Source organism: Peromyscus californicus, unplaced genomic scaffold (assembly GCF_007827085.1).
Source record: "Peromyscus californicus insignis strain IS unplaced genomic scaffold, ASM782708v3 Scaffold_6__1_contigs__length_162567912, whole genome shotgun sequence".
Lineage (NCBI taxonomy): Eukaryota > Metazoa > Chordata > Mammalia > Rodentia > Cricetidae > Peromyscus > Peromyscus californicus.
Window position 1 is genome coordinate 19921121 of NW_026294584.1, and position 13858 is coordinate 19934978.

A 13858-nucleotide genomic window follows, 5' to 3' on the forward strand; every position below is an offset into this window, starting at 1 on the left:
TAACACTTCATGTATTTGGGAGGAGAGGGTGTATTGAGAGTTTATAAAAGAACGAAATCAGGGAGCGTGAACTGGAAAACTATACAAGAAGAAAGTCCAAAGTCCTTTTCATCCCTTTCCTTCTAGCAATGGGGCCTTGAGGTCCAGCTGGGGCAGGCCTGAGGAGGCCACACTAGAGTAGGGCCTAAGTCTTGGCCTAGTAGGCCAACCAAGGCCATGGCCCGGCCTCCCATGCCTGGGGTCACCAAGTTAACTCTTGACTTTGTGGGGTCCACAGCACCTGACAGGCCAACCCCAGGCCTGGAACCCACCCTTGCCAGGCCCCCCGAGGCACCGGCCTTGCCCTGAGCCCCGGAGCCCCCTCGCCCACGGTCTTGGGGGTGGGGCGGCCTGGCCTCGGGCCGGTGCTTTTCGCCCTCCGTTGGCCGCCAGAGGCTCCCTCTCTCCCTCTCCTGGGATTTCGCTGCTGGGCTCCCTCTCTCTGCGGCCCTAGAGTTAATCCCCTCCGCCGCCGAGGTGAGGCACCTGTTACCCCGGGCCTTCCTCAGCCCCGAGGCCTGTGCCCTCCAAGTCCACCGGGCCTCGCGGGCCTCAGGGCCCGGCCTGGGGAGGGGGGGGGGGCCCGCACGTGGGCCGAGCCGCGTCGTCCCAGCCCCAGGCCGCAGCCCAGGGTGCTAGCGCGTCGGGGTCCCCCCCCCCCCCCCCGGGCCGGGCCGCCATGGCGTGTGTGTGTTGGGGGTGGGGAGGGGAGCGCAGCGCGCGTCCCGGGGCCGCCCCGCGCGGGTAGGACGCGCGTGGGGGCCGAGGCGCGGGTGCAGGCGGCCGCCGCGCGCGCCGCGCCGTGACGAGCGGGTGGAGGGCACACGGTCGGCGCCGAGCCCGCGCGGCCACGGGGGGCGGACGGGCGGGCGGGCGGGGGGGAGCCGCCGGAGGAGTCCGATCTCCCGCCCGGCGGGGCCGGGCCGCTCGGTAAGGGGGCGGCGTGCGGGCGGCGGGGCGGCGGGAGCGCGGGGACGCGGCGGCGGCGGCGGCGTGCACAAAGGCGGACCCGCGGGCGGGCGGGCGGGCGGGCGGGCGGGTGGGGGTGGGTGGGCTGCGGTCGGGAGCGCCGGGGTGAGGAGCGGAGGCATTATCCGTGGGATCTATTGTCTCCCCGCACCCCGGGAGGAAAAACAGAGGCACTGGGTGCTCATCACCCTCTCCTTTGCGCTCTCGGCTTAACGGGGCCCGGGAGCTCGTCTCTTCCCGGTGCCACACACGCTGGGATCCGCCTGGCAGCCGCCGGGAGCCGCAGCCAATGTGTTAGGACTTCAGGTGCTTCTTGGCACAAAGCTAGACTGCGACCTCCTACCGTAGCGCTTGGCGTCACCTGCTCTCCCGGCCCTGCCCCGGGGCCGAGGGATTGCGTCCCTGCGTCCCGAACCAGGCTTGGGAACCGGCTGCCTCTCAAGTTGGTGTTATTTATGTTTGTCTTTTGTGAGGGCAGGTTTTTTTGAATCCCCGGCGGCCCCTTCGCCCCCGCCTCCGCCCCCTCGGGCTCGAACTGGCGGGGGAGGGACCGGGGTGTGCGACTAGGGGAGAGGGGAGGGTGTTTATGGGTAAAAGGACATTGTCAACGCTTTACAAAAAAAAGAAAAAAGAAATAAAGGAAAAAAAAACCCAAAAAACAAAACAACAACCCCCAAACCACAGGCACCACACTCAGTAAGCCTTTTTTGTTTGCCTGCATGGGCCATGCATGCATGCTGGGCCAGGAGAGGAGTTTGGAGCTGATTTGAGTGAAAGTGTGGGCTTCCTCAGCTGATGGTGTGTGAGGGTGATGTGGTTCGGTCTAATATTAAACCAAACCAAGCCAAACCAAAATGAAAAATGTTTAGAACTGCAGTGACTGCCTGAAGTGTTGGACTGCTGGCATACTGATAGAAAATCCAGCTGTGGGCTGGAGTACAGCAAGCATGCATGGCGTTTGCATTTTGTTTTGTCCACTCCCCACCCCTAGCTTGTAGTAAGTTAGGGGCCAGAAGGAATAGACAAATCAGGACTGTGGAAGGAAGTGTCATGTTATACTTGATTTCTGATTGTCACATTCTCATGCATCTATTCCCACGAGACTACATCCCACTCCCTAATTAATATTAGCCTCTTGCCTAGGAAACTTCCAAACAATGCTTAGAACAACTTGTAGTGGAACTTCATGGACATTCCAGAACTTACTTCTGTCTGTTTTGTCCTGGAATTGCACTGAAATTTTTACTTGGAGCATGCTGTGGTTGAGAATATTGGATCAGAACTCCCAAATAAGCCTCTTTGGCATATTTTAGAGTTTGGAAACATAGAATCCAAACTTTTCCCTGTCCTGCACGATTATGGAAAATTCCCAAATTAAGTGGCCACTTTGAGGACTTTTTGAGGAGTATATGAGTTGTCCACTTCTTTCACAGTCATTCACAGAAATACCCAAACTTAGGCTAAAGCATTACTGTCAAGTGTGGGGGAGGGGTGGGGTGCAGGTGGGGAGGGGTGGGGAGAAGGAGGAGGAGGTGGTGGCATTTTGTAAGGATCTCCAAGTTATGTTTGAAACACTTTTGTTACCAAAGACCAATCAGAATAACTTTTTAGTCTCTTAACCTTAATGTCCCATTTCGAAGTAATGTATTTACTGTGTGGCAAAACCACTTGGAACATAAAATGTGTCTTAAATGTTGATTAGTTGACTAAATAGAAATTCAGAGGAACACATGAATTCAGAAACTCGTTCTTTTCTATTGCAGACGAACCTCTAGCCTTGCTTTGAAAAAGCCATTTTGTGTAACTCTTGACAGTTGAATAAACTGCTAACACACCCGTTGGGACCATCACTGGAAAAGTATGCCACTCGAGAGGTCCTTTACTTGACCCGATACTGGGATTAGGAAGAGAGGTATTTTTCTTTTTTGTTGTTTTTTCGCTTATCAGTATGAGCATTGGCTTTTCACCCTTGAAGTGAAAATGTTGAAAGCCGAGTCTTCAGGTGAACGTACCACTCTCAGGAGCGCCTCTCCGCACAGGAATGCATACCGAACAGAGTTCCAGGCACTGAAAAGTACTTTTGACAAACCCAAGTCAGACGGGGAACAGAAAACAAAAGATGGTGAGGGCTCCCAGCAGAGCAGGGGTAGGAAATATGGCTCCAATGTCAACAGAATTAAAAATCTGTTTATGCAGATGGGTATGGAACCCAATGAGAATGCCGCTATCGTTGCCAAAACGAGGGGAAAAGGTAGACCTTCATCCCCTCAGAGAAGAATGAAGCCCAAAGAATTTGTGGAGAAAACGGATGGCTCAGTGGTTAAGTTGGAGTCCTCTGTTTCTGAACGAATTAGTAGATTTGACACAATGCATGACGGCCCTTCGTATGCTAAGTTCACGGAGACTCGAAAGATGTTTGAGAGAAGTGTGCTTGAGTCAGGGCACAATCATCGCTATTCCCCAAAGACAGAGAAAGCCGGAGGGACTGAAGTACAGGATGAGTGGGGTGGTTCCAAGTCCAACAGAGGCAGCAGTGATTCCTTGGACAGCCTGAGTCCCCGGACTGAAGCTGTCTCCCCAACAGTGAGTCAACTGAGTGCAGTATTTGAGAGCACCGAGTCTCCGGGTGCCATCATTTCTGAGAAGGCTGACAGCAGTGACTTCTCAGTGACCGGGCACTACCCTCTGAATTTACCATCTGTTACTGTTACCAATCTTGATACCTTTGGCCACCTCAAGGATTCGAACGCAAGATCTTCAAACAAACAAGCTGTTGATACCGAGGATGCCCAGAAGAGTAACGCAGCTCCAGAAGTGGCTGGGAAAGGTGCCTCTCTAGCTTCGTTGCCTAGTGAAGAGATCCAGCTGAGCAAGGAAGCCGAGGACTTCCCATCTCACCAAGAGACTCTGGGCAGCACTGACAAAGATATTCCTGAAGAACCCTCTGCTGAACACCAGGCAATGCCAAAGTCTGATATACTCTCACCACAGAAGGAAGCTTCAGAAGACGCTGAAGCTAATGTAGTCAGCAGTGAGACAGCAGGGCAGCAGAAGAAAGACCTTACAGGTGGTGATGTAACCTCTCCTGATGCTTCTGCATCCAGCTGTGGCAGAGAAGTCCCCGAAGACTCAAATAATTATGAGAGTTCCCATGTATACATGCACAGTGACTATAACGTGTATAGGGTGAGATCCAGGTATAACTCCGACTGGGGAGAGACAGGCACTGAGCAGGAGGAAGAGGACGACAGTGACGAGAACAATTACTATCAGCCCGATATGGAGTACTCCGAGATAGTTGGGTTGCCAGAGGAAGAAGAAATCCCAGCAAACAGGAAAATTAAGTTTAGTTGTGCTCCAATTAAGGTAAGTATGCTTTTAAAGATCGTTCCCTAAGTTTCCTTTCAGCCTTGGGGCCTGTGCAGGACAGATCTGACAACTTGATTCTGTAAGAAATTCGAGGTTGTGGTATGCACCTGCTGCGGGCCGATGTCAGAAGTGTGGCACTGGGGAGGTGGGAGAGGTTAAGGTGCTGTTCGGTGGGCATAAACAACCAGGGAGAAATAAGCGAGTTGAAGAAGTTTGTGAGATACATTCCAGTGGAGTGGAGTCCGAGCAGCCGGAACAATGAAAAGCAGGAGGTTTTGAAATACAACTACTTCTACAAGGGGTTCTTAAGATTACCCATCAATAATCACATTCTGACTCTACATTCTAAGATACAGGGTATAAGAGGTACGACGGGGGATTTATGCCAGCCTTGAAATCATTCTCTTTATTTGCTTTAATGTGTCGGAGTTATTCCTTGCTTCAGGGTAAGTGGATCATGTTGCTGAACTATTTTTTTTCTTTTTGCATTGCTACTTGTTTGTGAACATTTGCTTTATGGAACTGTATTAGCTGACAAATACTTTGCAAAGCCGTGACTGTACACAACTTTGATTTCAGAAATTGTTATATAGCTTTACCGTGAAGTTTTGTGAAAGGAAGCATAGTTGACTTGCCATTCATGGATTTATTTTTACCCCTTAAAAACTGGATAAATGCCAATTTGAATTCAGATGTTTTAGTCTAATGATTTCACTTAGCTAACATTTGGTGTAGAAGAAGAGCAGAAAGTGTCTCAGGAGCGGGCGCTGGGATGCAGTAAGTGGCAGTGGCAGCAAGGGCAGGAGGCTGTGGGTTGAGCATCAGAATCCCCTGGAGTGCTTTTCCCCCTCCCCCCTGGAGTGCTTTCCCCCCTCCCCCCTGGAGTGCTTTTCCCCCTCCCCCCTGGAGTGCTTTTCCCCCCTCCCCCCTGGAGTGCTTTCCCCCTTCCCTCCTGTAGTGCTTCCCCCCCCCCCCCCCCCCCCCGTGCTTTCCCCCCTCCCCCCTGGAGTGCTTTTCCCCCCTCCCCCCTGGAGTGCTTTTCCCCCCTCCCCCCTGGAGTGCTTTTCCCCCCTCCCTCCTGTAGTGCTTCCCCCCCCCCTGAGTGCTTTCCCCCCTCCCCCCTGGAGTGCTTTCCCCCCTCCCCCCTGGAGTGCTTCCCCCCCCTTCCCCCTGGAGTGCTTTTTCAGAGTGTACTTGCCCACCAGCTTGGTCCTCAGAATCTGGCATCATCTCTGGGAAGCCTGGGGAGTTGTGATGCAAGTGTGTTGTTTGTTTGATAGCACTTTCTAGGGTATTGCTGCTAGCATACATGCTGTAGAGATGATAGATTTGGAATTTGATATCATAGCTTTGTCAGTTTGCTCCTCAGAACCTAAAGTCACTGTCCACTGTTTTTTTTTTCTGTCCCATGAACTTGTACGAAGCTGTGAGGTAGAGAACTTACATGGAAATACCCACAGAAATGCCTGCCACTGCTGGGATTAGCCAGTATTATTTGAAATAAAGCAGTATTCTATGAAATTCTGTATAGATGTTAGTAAGGCAGAGTTTTCCTTTATTAGTATAAGGTGACGTCCTGGGTCAGAATGGCCACATGTAGTTCGTCTGTGTTTAAAATGAACCAGAGGTATGGCTCTAGTTTGAGAGTAAGCTGTGTTTTTGTATGTTTTGATACTTCTTGTGTTAAGTCTCTCTGCTCACCTGTCCTTGGGGTGATTCCCACTTTTAGGCACCATCTTCAAAGGTATTCTCTCCCCAAGCCTGTCCAGTGAGCTCTCAAATTCCCTATTCAGCTGTCCTTTGAGCATCCTCTTTCTTCCCCTTAGGAAGGAGCACGTAAGATGAAACTGTTTTAAACTGAACAAGAGATGCATAACTGAAATAACTCTTCAAAGAGTTTGTTAATCCCAGCCACTGACTGCTGAAAGCAGGGGACTAGCAGATTATGAAAATTTGTCATCTAGAGTGTTAGCCATTGAGCCTCGTGGGCTATCAGCCTTATATTTGGGTCCTCTGATGCGCAGAACATAACTGCATAGTAGTTTGTGTGATGGATTTAAAAGGCTTTGTCGTTGAAGTATGTTTTTGTATGGGAACAAACCATCTCATTGGGTATGAAAATGTCAAATTCAGATGTTCTGGTTTCTGTTGCTTATACTAATGCGTCGCTTCTTTCGTTCAAACTGGGTTTCCTATAGAAAAGAACGATACTGTGTACATTTAGTTCATTTCATAAAGAGTGTGGGCCATGTAAGATTGGAGTAACGGAGGGCATTTGGCTTTCACTGGGCAGTTAAAGGGACTCGTTGGAGTGAATTAAGTGTGCGAACAGAAGTGTCATTCTTATCTCCTCTGTAATGAATAGGACAATTACTCTTTCTTGTTGCTCTCCTTGTTTAACATGAAAGTGGAGACACTTGGACGTTTGAAAGCTGCTTTCTACTGAGGATGGAGATTTGGTCACTCCCATTTAAGGTTTTATTTGCTTCAGAGAGTGGTAATTGAAAAACAAAATCCCCCAAATACTTCTGTACTTTCACTGTGTGTGTCTGTCATGCTGCCAGCTGCAGAAGACACTCCCTTCTCTAAGAGTAGCCCTTCTGTGATGGAGTAGTCAGTTCTTGCCTGCATTTTCTTTAAAATAAACTCAGGTTCAACAGTGTAACAAAACCGTGCCCAAATGTCTTGTGTCTTTTGAGTCCTTTGATAGTTCTTGGCTGTACCTGATGTGTTGTGATAGGGATTCAGTACGTTATTTGAAACAGAATGCATTCACCCATTCACTGTATATGTTTGCTTATCTTCGTAAAGCTTTCTTTAGGCAATGGAAGTTAAGATCAGAGTCTTTTTCTTTGATATTTAAACACTTGCTCTTTGAGAAGCAATAGAGAGCATATTCTTTTCAGAAATAATGTTTGGAAGTTTTACACTCTTGATAATCTTTTTCTTTACTAGGCTGAACATTCCCAACACCTTTAGTGCGTCATTAGTCTTGTATATGAGCTTTGTGCGTGTGATATTGTCTCTAATGTCTAGTTCAGTTCTCTTGTAGAGATTTTGAATAAAATGTTACCTTAAGCGCTCATAAATGTGGACCCAGAAAAAACAAGCAAACAAAAATAATAGTTGATCTTTGCATCGTATTCCTCGTATTCACTAGTTATTTGAAACTGGTCAGATTCACTGAGACATAGTGGCACATGTCTGTGATCTTAGGACTGGGAAGGCTGGAGCAGCAGAGTTGAAAGTTCAAGCCTTTGAGATGCATAGTAAGAAACTGTTGCAATATCCTCCCCTCATCCAAAAAATCTGATTGTACTGCTGGCTAACACTTAGTGTGATTTCCCCATCTTTCACAGGCACAATTGTTTCTAATTGTACAGATTGATGTATTCAATAGGGCCATGGAATATCAGAATAGGATTATTAATAGGAAGTACAAACCTTACCTTGAAGATACGGGGTGGGAGAATGTTATGACCATGTTAATTTGAGGTATAGAGTGATGTTTTAATTTTCAGAAACTTCTCAAAACTAAGGAATTTAATTAAAGTAAATGTGCTTTCTATCAATAAAGGCCAGCGAAAGTAACCTTTGTCACTTTTTTTTCTATCATTTTAAAACATTTACTGAGCCTCTAGTATGTGTCAGGAAGACTATGAATAAAACCCATGACAGCATTTGACCCAGGAAAGGGATGGGTGGGAGGTGGGCATCCCATTAACAAGGCTTTTGGGTCTCATCTGCTGTGTGGTGACCTTTGTAAGGTCATCACAGCCTCATTAAGGAACCCTTTCTTGTTACTAGAAGCCTTAATATTCTTTGGGTTTGTATTCTTGAAATAGCGTCATCTGAAAGAGGAGGTTTTCTGAACTCCCAGGAGGTATGAGATTGCAGAATTGATGTTATGGTGCATTGTGTTACCTGCCTGGAGTGTTTCTCAAACTGTGTTGCACTTTAGTGATCTTGTCTGTGAAGGACAGGCAAGGGTGGAGGTGCTCTTTTCACTGATACAGGAGCTCTGGAGGATGGTTCTCAGGGTGTTTGCTGCCTCCTGGGGCGCAGAGTCACCGACCTGGGCAGGGAATGCTTTTTGTTCAGTACTGATGATGCTCAGAGCAGAGTTCTGAAACCAACTTTTTGTGTCTGTGGAGGCTTTAAGTTTCAACAGTGCTTCTTAAACTGTAATATGCATATGAATCACTCGGAGATCTTGTTGAAATGCAGATTCTGTTTCTGTAGGTGTTCCCTGAGAAATTACCTCCATGCAGTGATTTGATCCAGTACAGTGCGGAGCCATTGCAGGTGATGCAACAGATCCAATCTGGAATTCTCAGCTCAATTTAAAACACAGGCCCAGAAGCAAGAGGAAAGCCATGGAGTAGGTTGATACCCTTGCGATAAGATGCAGAGGGCTGGGCACTTAGCTCCGAGGTAGAGTGCTTGCCTAGCTAGCATCACTTGATGTTCATGCTACCTGCTCCCATTCTCCTGCCCTCGGGGGTGCTGTGTTCACCCGTCCTTTTCTTGCTTTCTTTTTTTGTGAGTCTTGCTATGTAGCCTAAGCTGGCCTTGTCTAGCTCTGTAACACGAGCTGTCCTACGTTGATGGCAAGCCTCTGAGGACCAGAGCTGATACTGGGAACGAAGTACCAGTGTACTAAAGATGCGCTCGCTGGTCAGTACTGATAGGGACACGCACACTGGGTATAGTTGTGACTTCGCAAGCTTGATGAGCCACGGTTATTTTTTTGTTTTTGTTTTTGTTTTTTGTTTGTTGTTTTCAAGACAGAGTTTTCTCTGTATAGACCAGGCTGTCCTGGAACTCAGAGACCCACCTGCCTCTGTCTCCTGAGTGCTGGGATTAAAGGCATGTGATGCCAACCCTTGGCCAGCCACGGGTTTTATTTGCTTTCCTTTGGGCGATCTCCACTCCCCGCCATTGCAGAATAAGGCCAGTTGGCGTGTGTGCAGCAGGCAGCTCTATAGGGAGGTGCCACAGTTGCCGCAGATGACATAATGATGACTTAATGCTTTAGTCCCTTCAGCCTCTTTCTTTTTGTCACATTTCCTATGTGCTCTATTTTTATAATATCAGCTTGTTACTAACTTACCTATTTTAAATATATTTTGTGAATTTTGCCTTTGTGCTACCAGTTTACATTTCATTATCTGCACTTACCCAGGCCTGTGGTGCTTCTTTCTCATAAGCTGTTTCCCACATCTGATGTCACTTAGGACTTTCGTTCCGCACATTTGTTTTCTATCATTTTTTTTGGGGGGGGGTAGGGGTGGGCAGTGCAGGTATTGAACCTGGGGCCTTAGGCATGCTAGTCGAAAACTACCGATGAACTAAATCTTCAGTCTGCATGTTTCCTTGACTTCTGTAATATAATTTAGTATTTTAAGATTGATGGATTCACAACACGCCCCCACGGTTGGGCGTGTTTGCATATGCCCGGCGGACCTGGACACTTCCGCCTAGCCAGTTCCAGGTCAAGATAGCCATTTCCGGGTCAAGGCATCTCGCGCGTGACCAGGATCCGTGACGTTGCATGGTTACGTAAGAGCGCGCAACGCAACCATGTGATCTGCGCAGGCGTGGAGCGGTTACGTCGACCTGTGTACGCACGTACGCCACCTCTCTCTCTCTCTCTCTCTCTCTTTCTTCTTCTTCTTCTTCTTCTTCTTCTTCTTCTTCTTCTTCTTCTTCTTCTTCTTCTTCTTCTTCTTCTTCTTCTTCTTCTTCTTCTTCTTCTTCTTCCTCTCTACACACGTGTCTTCCAGAGGCCTGGGCACTCTCTGTCCCTTTTATCTTAATAAAACTCTTATTAGGGGATTCTGTCGTGTTTCGTGACATTTCCTCGTAGGGTAAGAGTGCCGCAAAATAACTAACAAAGATACTGTAGCAAACTTATTCAACAGTAGGTCTGGATGGGAATCTAAGAGTTCATATTTGCTTTTTTGTTCCTATTTTGTTCTTGGGATAAGATCTACTTAGGTAGCCCTCCCCAGTTGGCCTGAAACATGTTTTGTGGCCCAGTGTGTTCTTGAACTCTTGACATTTCTGCCTCAGCTGTCTTATAAGTATACGCCATCATATCAGAGAGGTTCTGCATTTCTAACAGGACCCTAAGTGGCTTCAATGCTGCTGGTCCCCGAACCCCTCTTTGGATTTTGGTGTGAAACAGTGTTCGGCTCCCAAAAGAAGCTGGCCATAAGATGCCTAGCGGTCTGCTCCTGGCATGTGGCTGTGCTAACAGGTTGTGTGGAAGAGGATTCTTTGCTGATGAAGTGAGACTAAGTTCCAGTTATGTAAGGCGTTCTGTTTCCGGATGCCAAAGTGGATTATGATCTTTGCATTCAGAAGGAGTTCGGGTCATTCAAATGCCACATCCTAGACCTCCTGTGGCTTTCTTTATAAAGGGACAGGAGGAGGAAGTTCTTGGTTGGCTGAGAAATTCCATTTCTTTCATTCTTTGGGGCATCTAAATCAATAAGCTTCTAGAGGAAAATATAAGCATTGCCATCTTAATTAGTTTGTTTTCATTTGGATTACTTTGAAGGCATAATGTTGAAATTGGATTTCCTCTTACATTTTGATGTTTTATAAAGTGACTATGGTTTGTAATGAGGCAAATGAAAAATGTCAACTAATTGAATATACTATACAGAATCAAATAATATATGTAAAAATCAGTCCCTTGCCTAAAATTCAAGACTTTTTGTTCTTGTTCACTGAGCAATTATCATTTGTTTAAAAAGAGATTGTTTTTTCCTACAGCAAATTACGTTTGATGTCTCCTTGCATTTTACAGCAGAATTTGAAGTTTTTCTGAAGCATAACTATTTTGTCTTTGCTCTAAACTTCCTTACAACACAGGTTGCTGGTTTCATGAGCTTTAGAAGTAAGATCCCAAATTTTTGGGGAAAATAACTGTTAATGTTAATACATAGCTTACCTCATTAATCCAACTACCTTCTCATATGAAGTGATTTGATTTAAATCTTATCTGCGTTCGATTTTTCCTAACATCTTCATTACCACACACAAAACGATAGCTTAGGGATTTGTTCAGAAAGCCAATTAAGTTCTGAGCAAACGAACAGGCATTGCTCTCCTAGACTCAGAAAACCATTTGCTGCTTTTATGCTGCTTTATACTTTTCTTCCTGGTCACTTTTTTAATTTTCCCCGGCGTTAATCTCTTCACCCTGGTAACAGAAATTTAGAGCTGCAGCTACTTAAAGTAATGTAAGTTCCTAGTCGCTCAAGGAAGCCATCGTTAGCATTTTGCCAAAAGATGGTCTTTCAGCTTGAATAATTCTTTTTTTTTTGTTTTGTTTTTCGAGACAGGGTTTCTCTGTGTAGCTTTGGAGCCAGTCCTGGAACTCACTTTGTAGCCCAGGCTGGCCTCAAACTCACAGAGATCTGCCTGCCTCTGCCTCCCGAGTGCTGGGATTAAAGGCTTGCACCACCACCACCCAGCCAGCTTGAATAATTCTTATGGGGAGTTTATTCTTTGGAGGGGGAAAAGGAAAATTAAAAGGAAGGGCATGCTGTGTGTCTGTGCACTTGTTTTTGTGTATTGAATGTTGATTTGCATTTTTATGTTGAAATAATTCAAATAGCTTAAAAATCCACCATTTCTAGTATAGAATTCATTTTTTTTTTTTCTGGAGCTGAGGATCGAACCCAGGGCCTTGTGCTTGCTAGACAAGCGCTCTACCACTGAGCTAAATCCCCAACCCTTAGAATTCATTTTTTACAGTCTTGTGCAACTATCCCTAATATCTAATTCAAAAATGTTTCTACAACCCAGCAAAGCAACCTCAAGCCTGTTGTTAATCATTGCCAATTTCTTTCCCTCCATCCCTTGGCAAACAGTAATCTACTTCCTGACTCCATGGCTTTGCCTCTTCTGAACATGTTGTGTACATGGAGTCAGGAGATGCTTTTTAAAGAATGTTGGGGATGCAGTGAACATGGCATGTTAAATTAGAGAGGATGGCAGGCACAAGGGAGTCTAGACAGCAAACACAGGAAGACAAATACCGTCTGCCTTTTAGTGCAGTTTCATCAGACAGAGAAGATTCAAGACCTAGGAAAGAGTAGACGGCAAGGTGGATGGGGGAATGTATGATTATATGGCAGAGGGTGACTGGGATAGCTCCCTTGATTGGGACAATGCACTTCCCTTTTTAGGAAGAGGTGTTTCAAAGCAAGGTGTTGCTTGCTAGTGCCATCTAGTTTGGAACTCCCTAGGTAGACCAGGTTGGAGTGATCTTTCTACTTCTGCCTTGCAGTTGCTGGAAATAAACTTGGGCATCAGCTTACTCAGCTTGCAGTCCTGTTCAGGTGCTCTAAAGGGCTGCTGTTGAAGCAGGAGTGTGTGATTCAGCACAGGGTTTCAGAAAACCCGCTTACGCTGATAACTGATTTCCATTAGTATGCTGTTTTTTTTTTTTTCTTGGGAGAAGGAACCCTTTCCCTAATGATATGATGGTTGTTTCTTCCCTACTGTGCTTTGTTATTGCTTTCAGTATCTTTTATGTTGATTGGAATTCTTTATGGGCAAAATTTAGTCTTTACTTAAACACTTGTTACTGTAGATTTCATATGCTTACTTGTTGCAGGAAGGCAACATTTATGTATTTATTTTCATGGAAACATACCATATATATTGCTTGTTATATTAACCATTATTAAGTGATAATGATGAAGATATCTCTGAGAATTAACGTGGTAGTCTCTAGATGTGAACAAATCTGCCTCTTGAGGCTTTGGATTTCTCACGTGTAATTGAAATTTCTAATTTGTGGGTTTTACTAAGATCATTGCTTATTATAGACTTTTGTAATTCTCTGGTTGTATCTTAAATGTAACTGTAGTGGACAATAATCAGATACATTTGTGGCATTATTTGAAAGAGAAAATTTAAAGGCATCTTTTATTAAACTGTTAAAATGAATAGCTTATATTATATTGTTTCTGATTCTCATTTGCATCATGGCTTCTACTAAAATCTTAAAAGTGATTAAAATATTCAGTTGAAGGAAGTCATTTTGCTAGAGTGGATTTGAGAGCAGTGTGGCTTTTGAAAGTATGGGTTGACTATATATTAAACCCCTGCTGAAGAACTAAGAAGAAAGAAAGAATTTTGGGTGATCTAGTTGCTGACATATTAATTGCTTCCACTCACTTTTGTTCTGGAAATAGCTTCATAGCATACTTCAGCATGATTGAAGTATTGATAATTTTTTTGCACAGTTCCTAAATTTTCAGCCTAACTAGCTGTTTCTTTCTCACAAAGCAGTCTGCACAAAGAAATGAAATAGCTCATGTGTAAGGATACTCAGAAATTTTACATCCTAAGAGAAAGTTTTGTTTGCTTATTTAGTATATGTCACTGGGATTTTAAAAGATGTATTTGTAGTGTTAGAACTAATCCTTATATATTTGTGGATGAATGGAGGATACGT

The 13858-nt window shown here is 45.7% G+C and overlaps 1 protein-coding gene across 10 annotated transcripts in view; it reads left to right on the top strand.

Annotated features, from left to right (window-relative positions):
- Positions 1-390: 390 nt before the first annotated feature.
- Positions 391-13858, top strand: part of Ppp1r9a (protein phosphatase 1 regulatory subunit 9A) — a 267569-nt gene continuing 254101 nt past the window's right edge. For 8 of the 10 annotated variants that reach the window (XM_052720718.1, XM_052720721.1, XM_052720725.1 and 5 more), the window contains exons 1-2: positions 875-969; positions 2772-4374. In XM_052720718.1, coding sequence (XP_052576678.1) covers positions 2989-4374 — 1386 coding nt within the window. In that variant the 5' untranslated portion in view covers positions 875-969; positions 2772-2988. Of the gene's footprint in view, positions 517-874; positions 970-1119; positions 1451-2771; positions 4375-13858 lie in introns of those variants that run through there. The other 2 variants (XM_052720720.1, XM_052720719.1) reach the window with 2 other exon arrangements.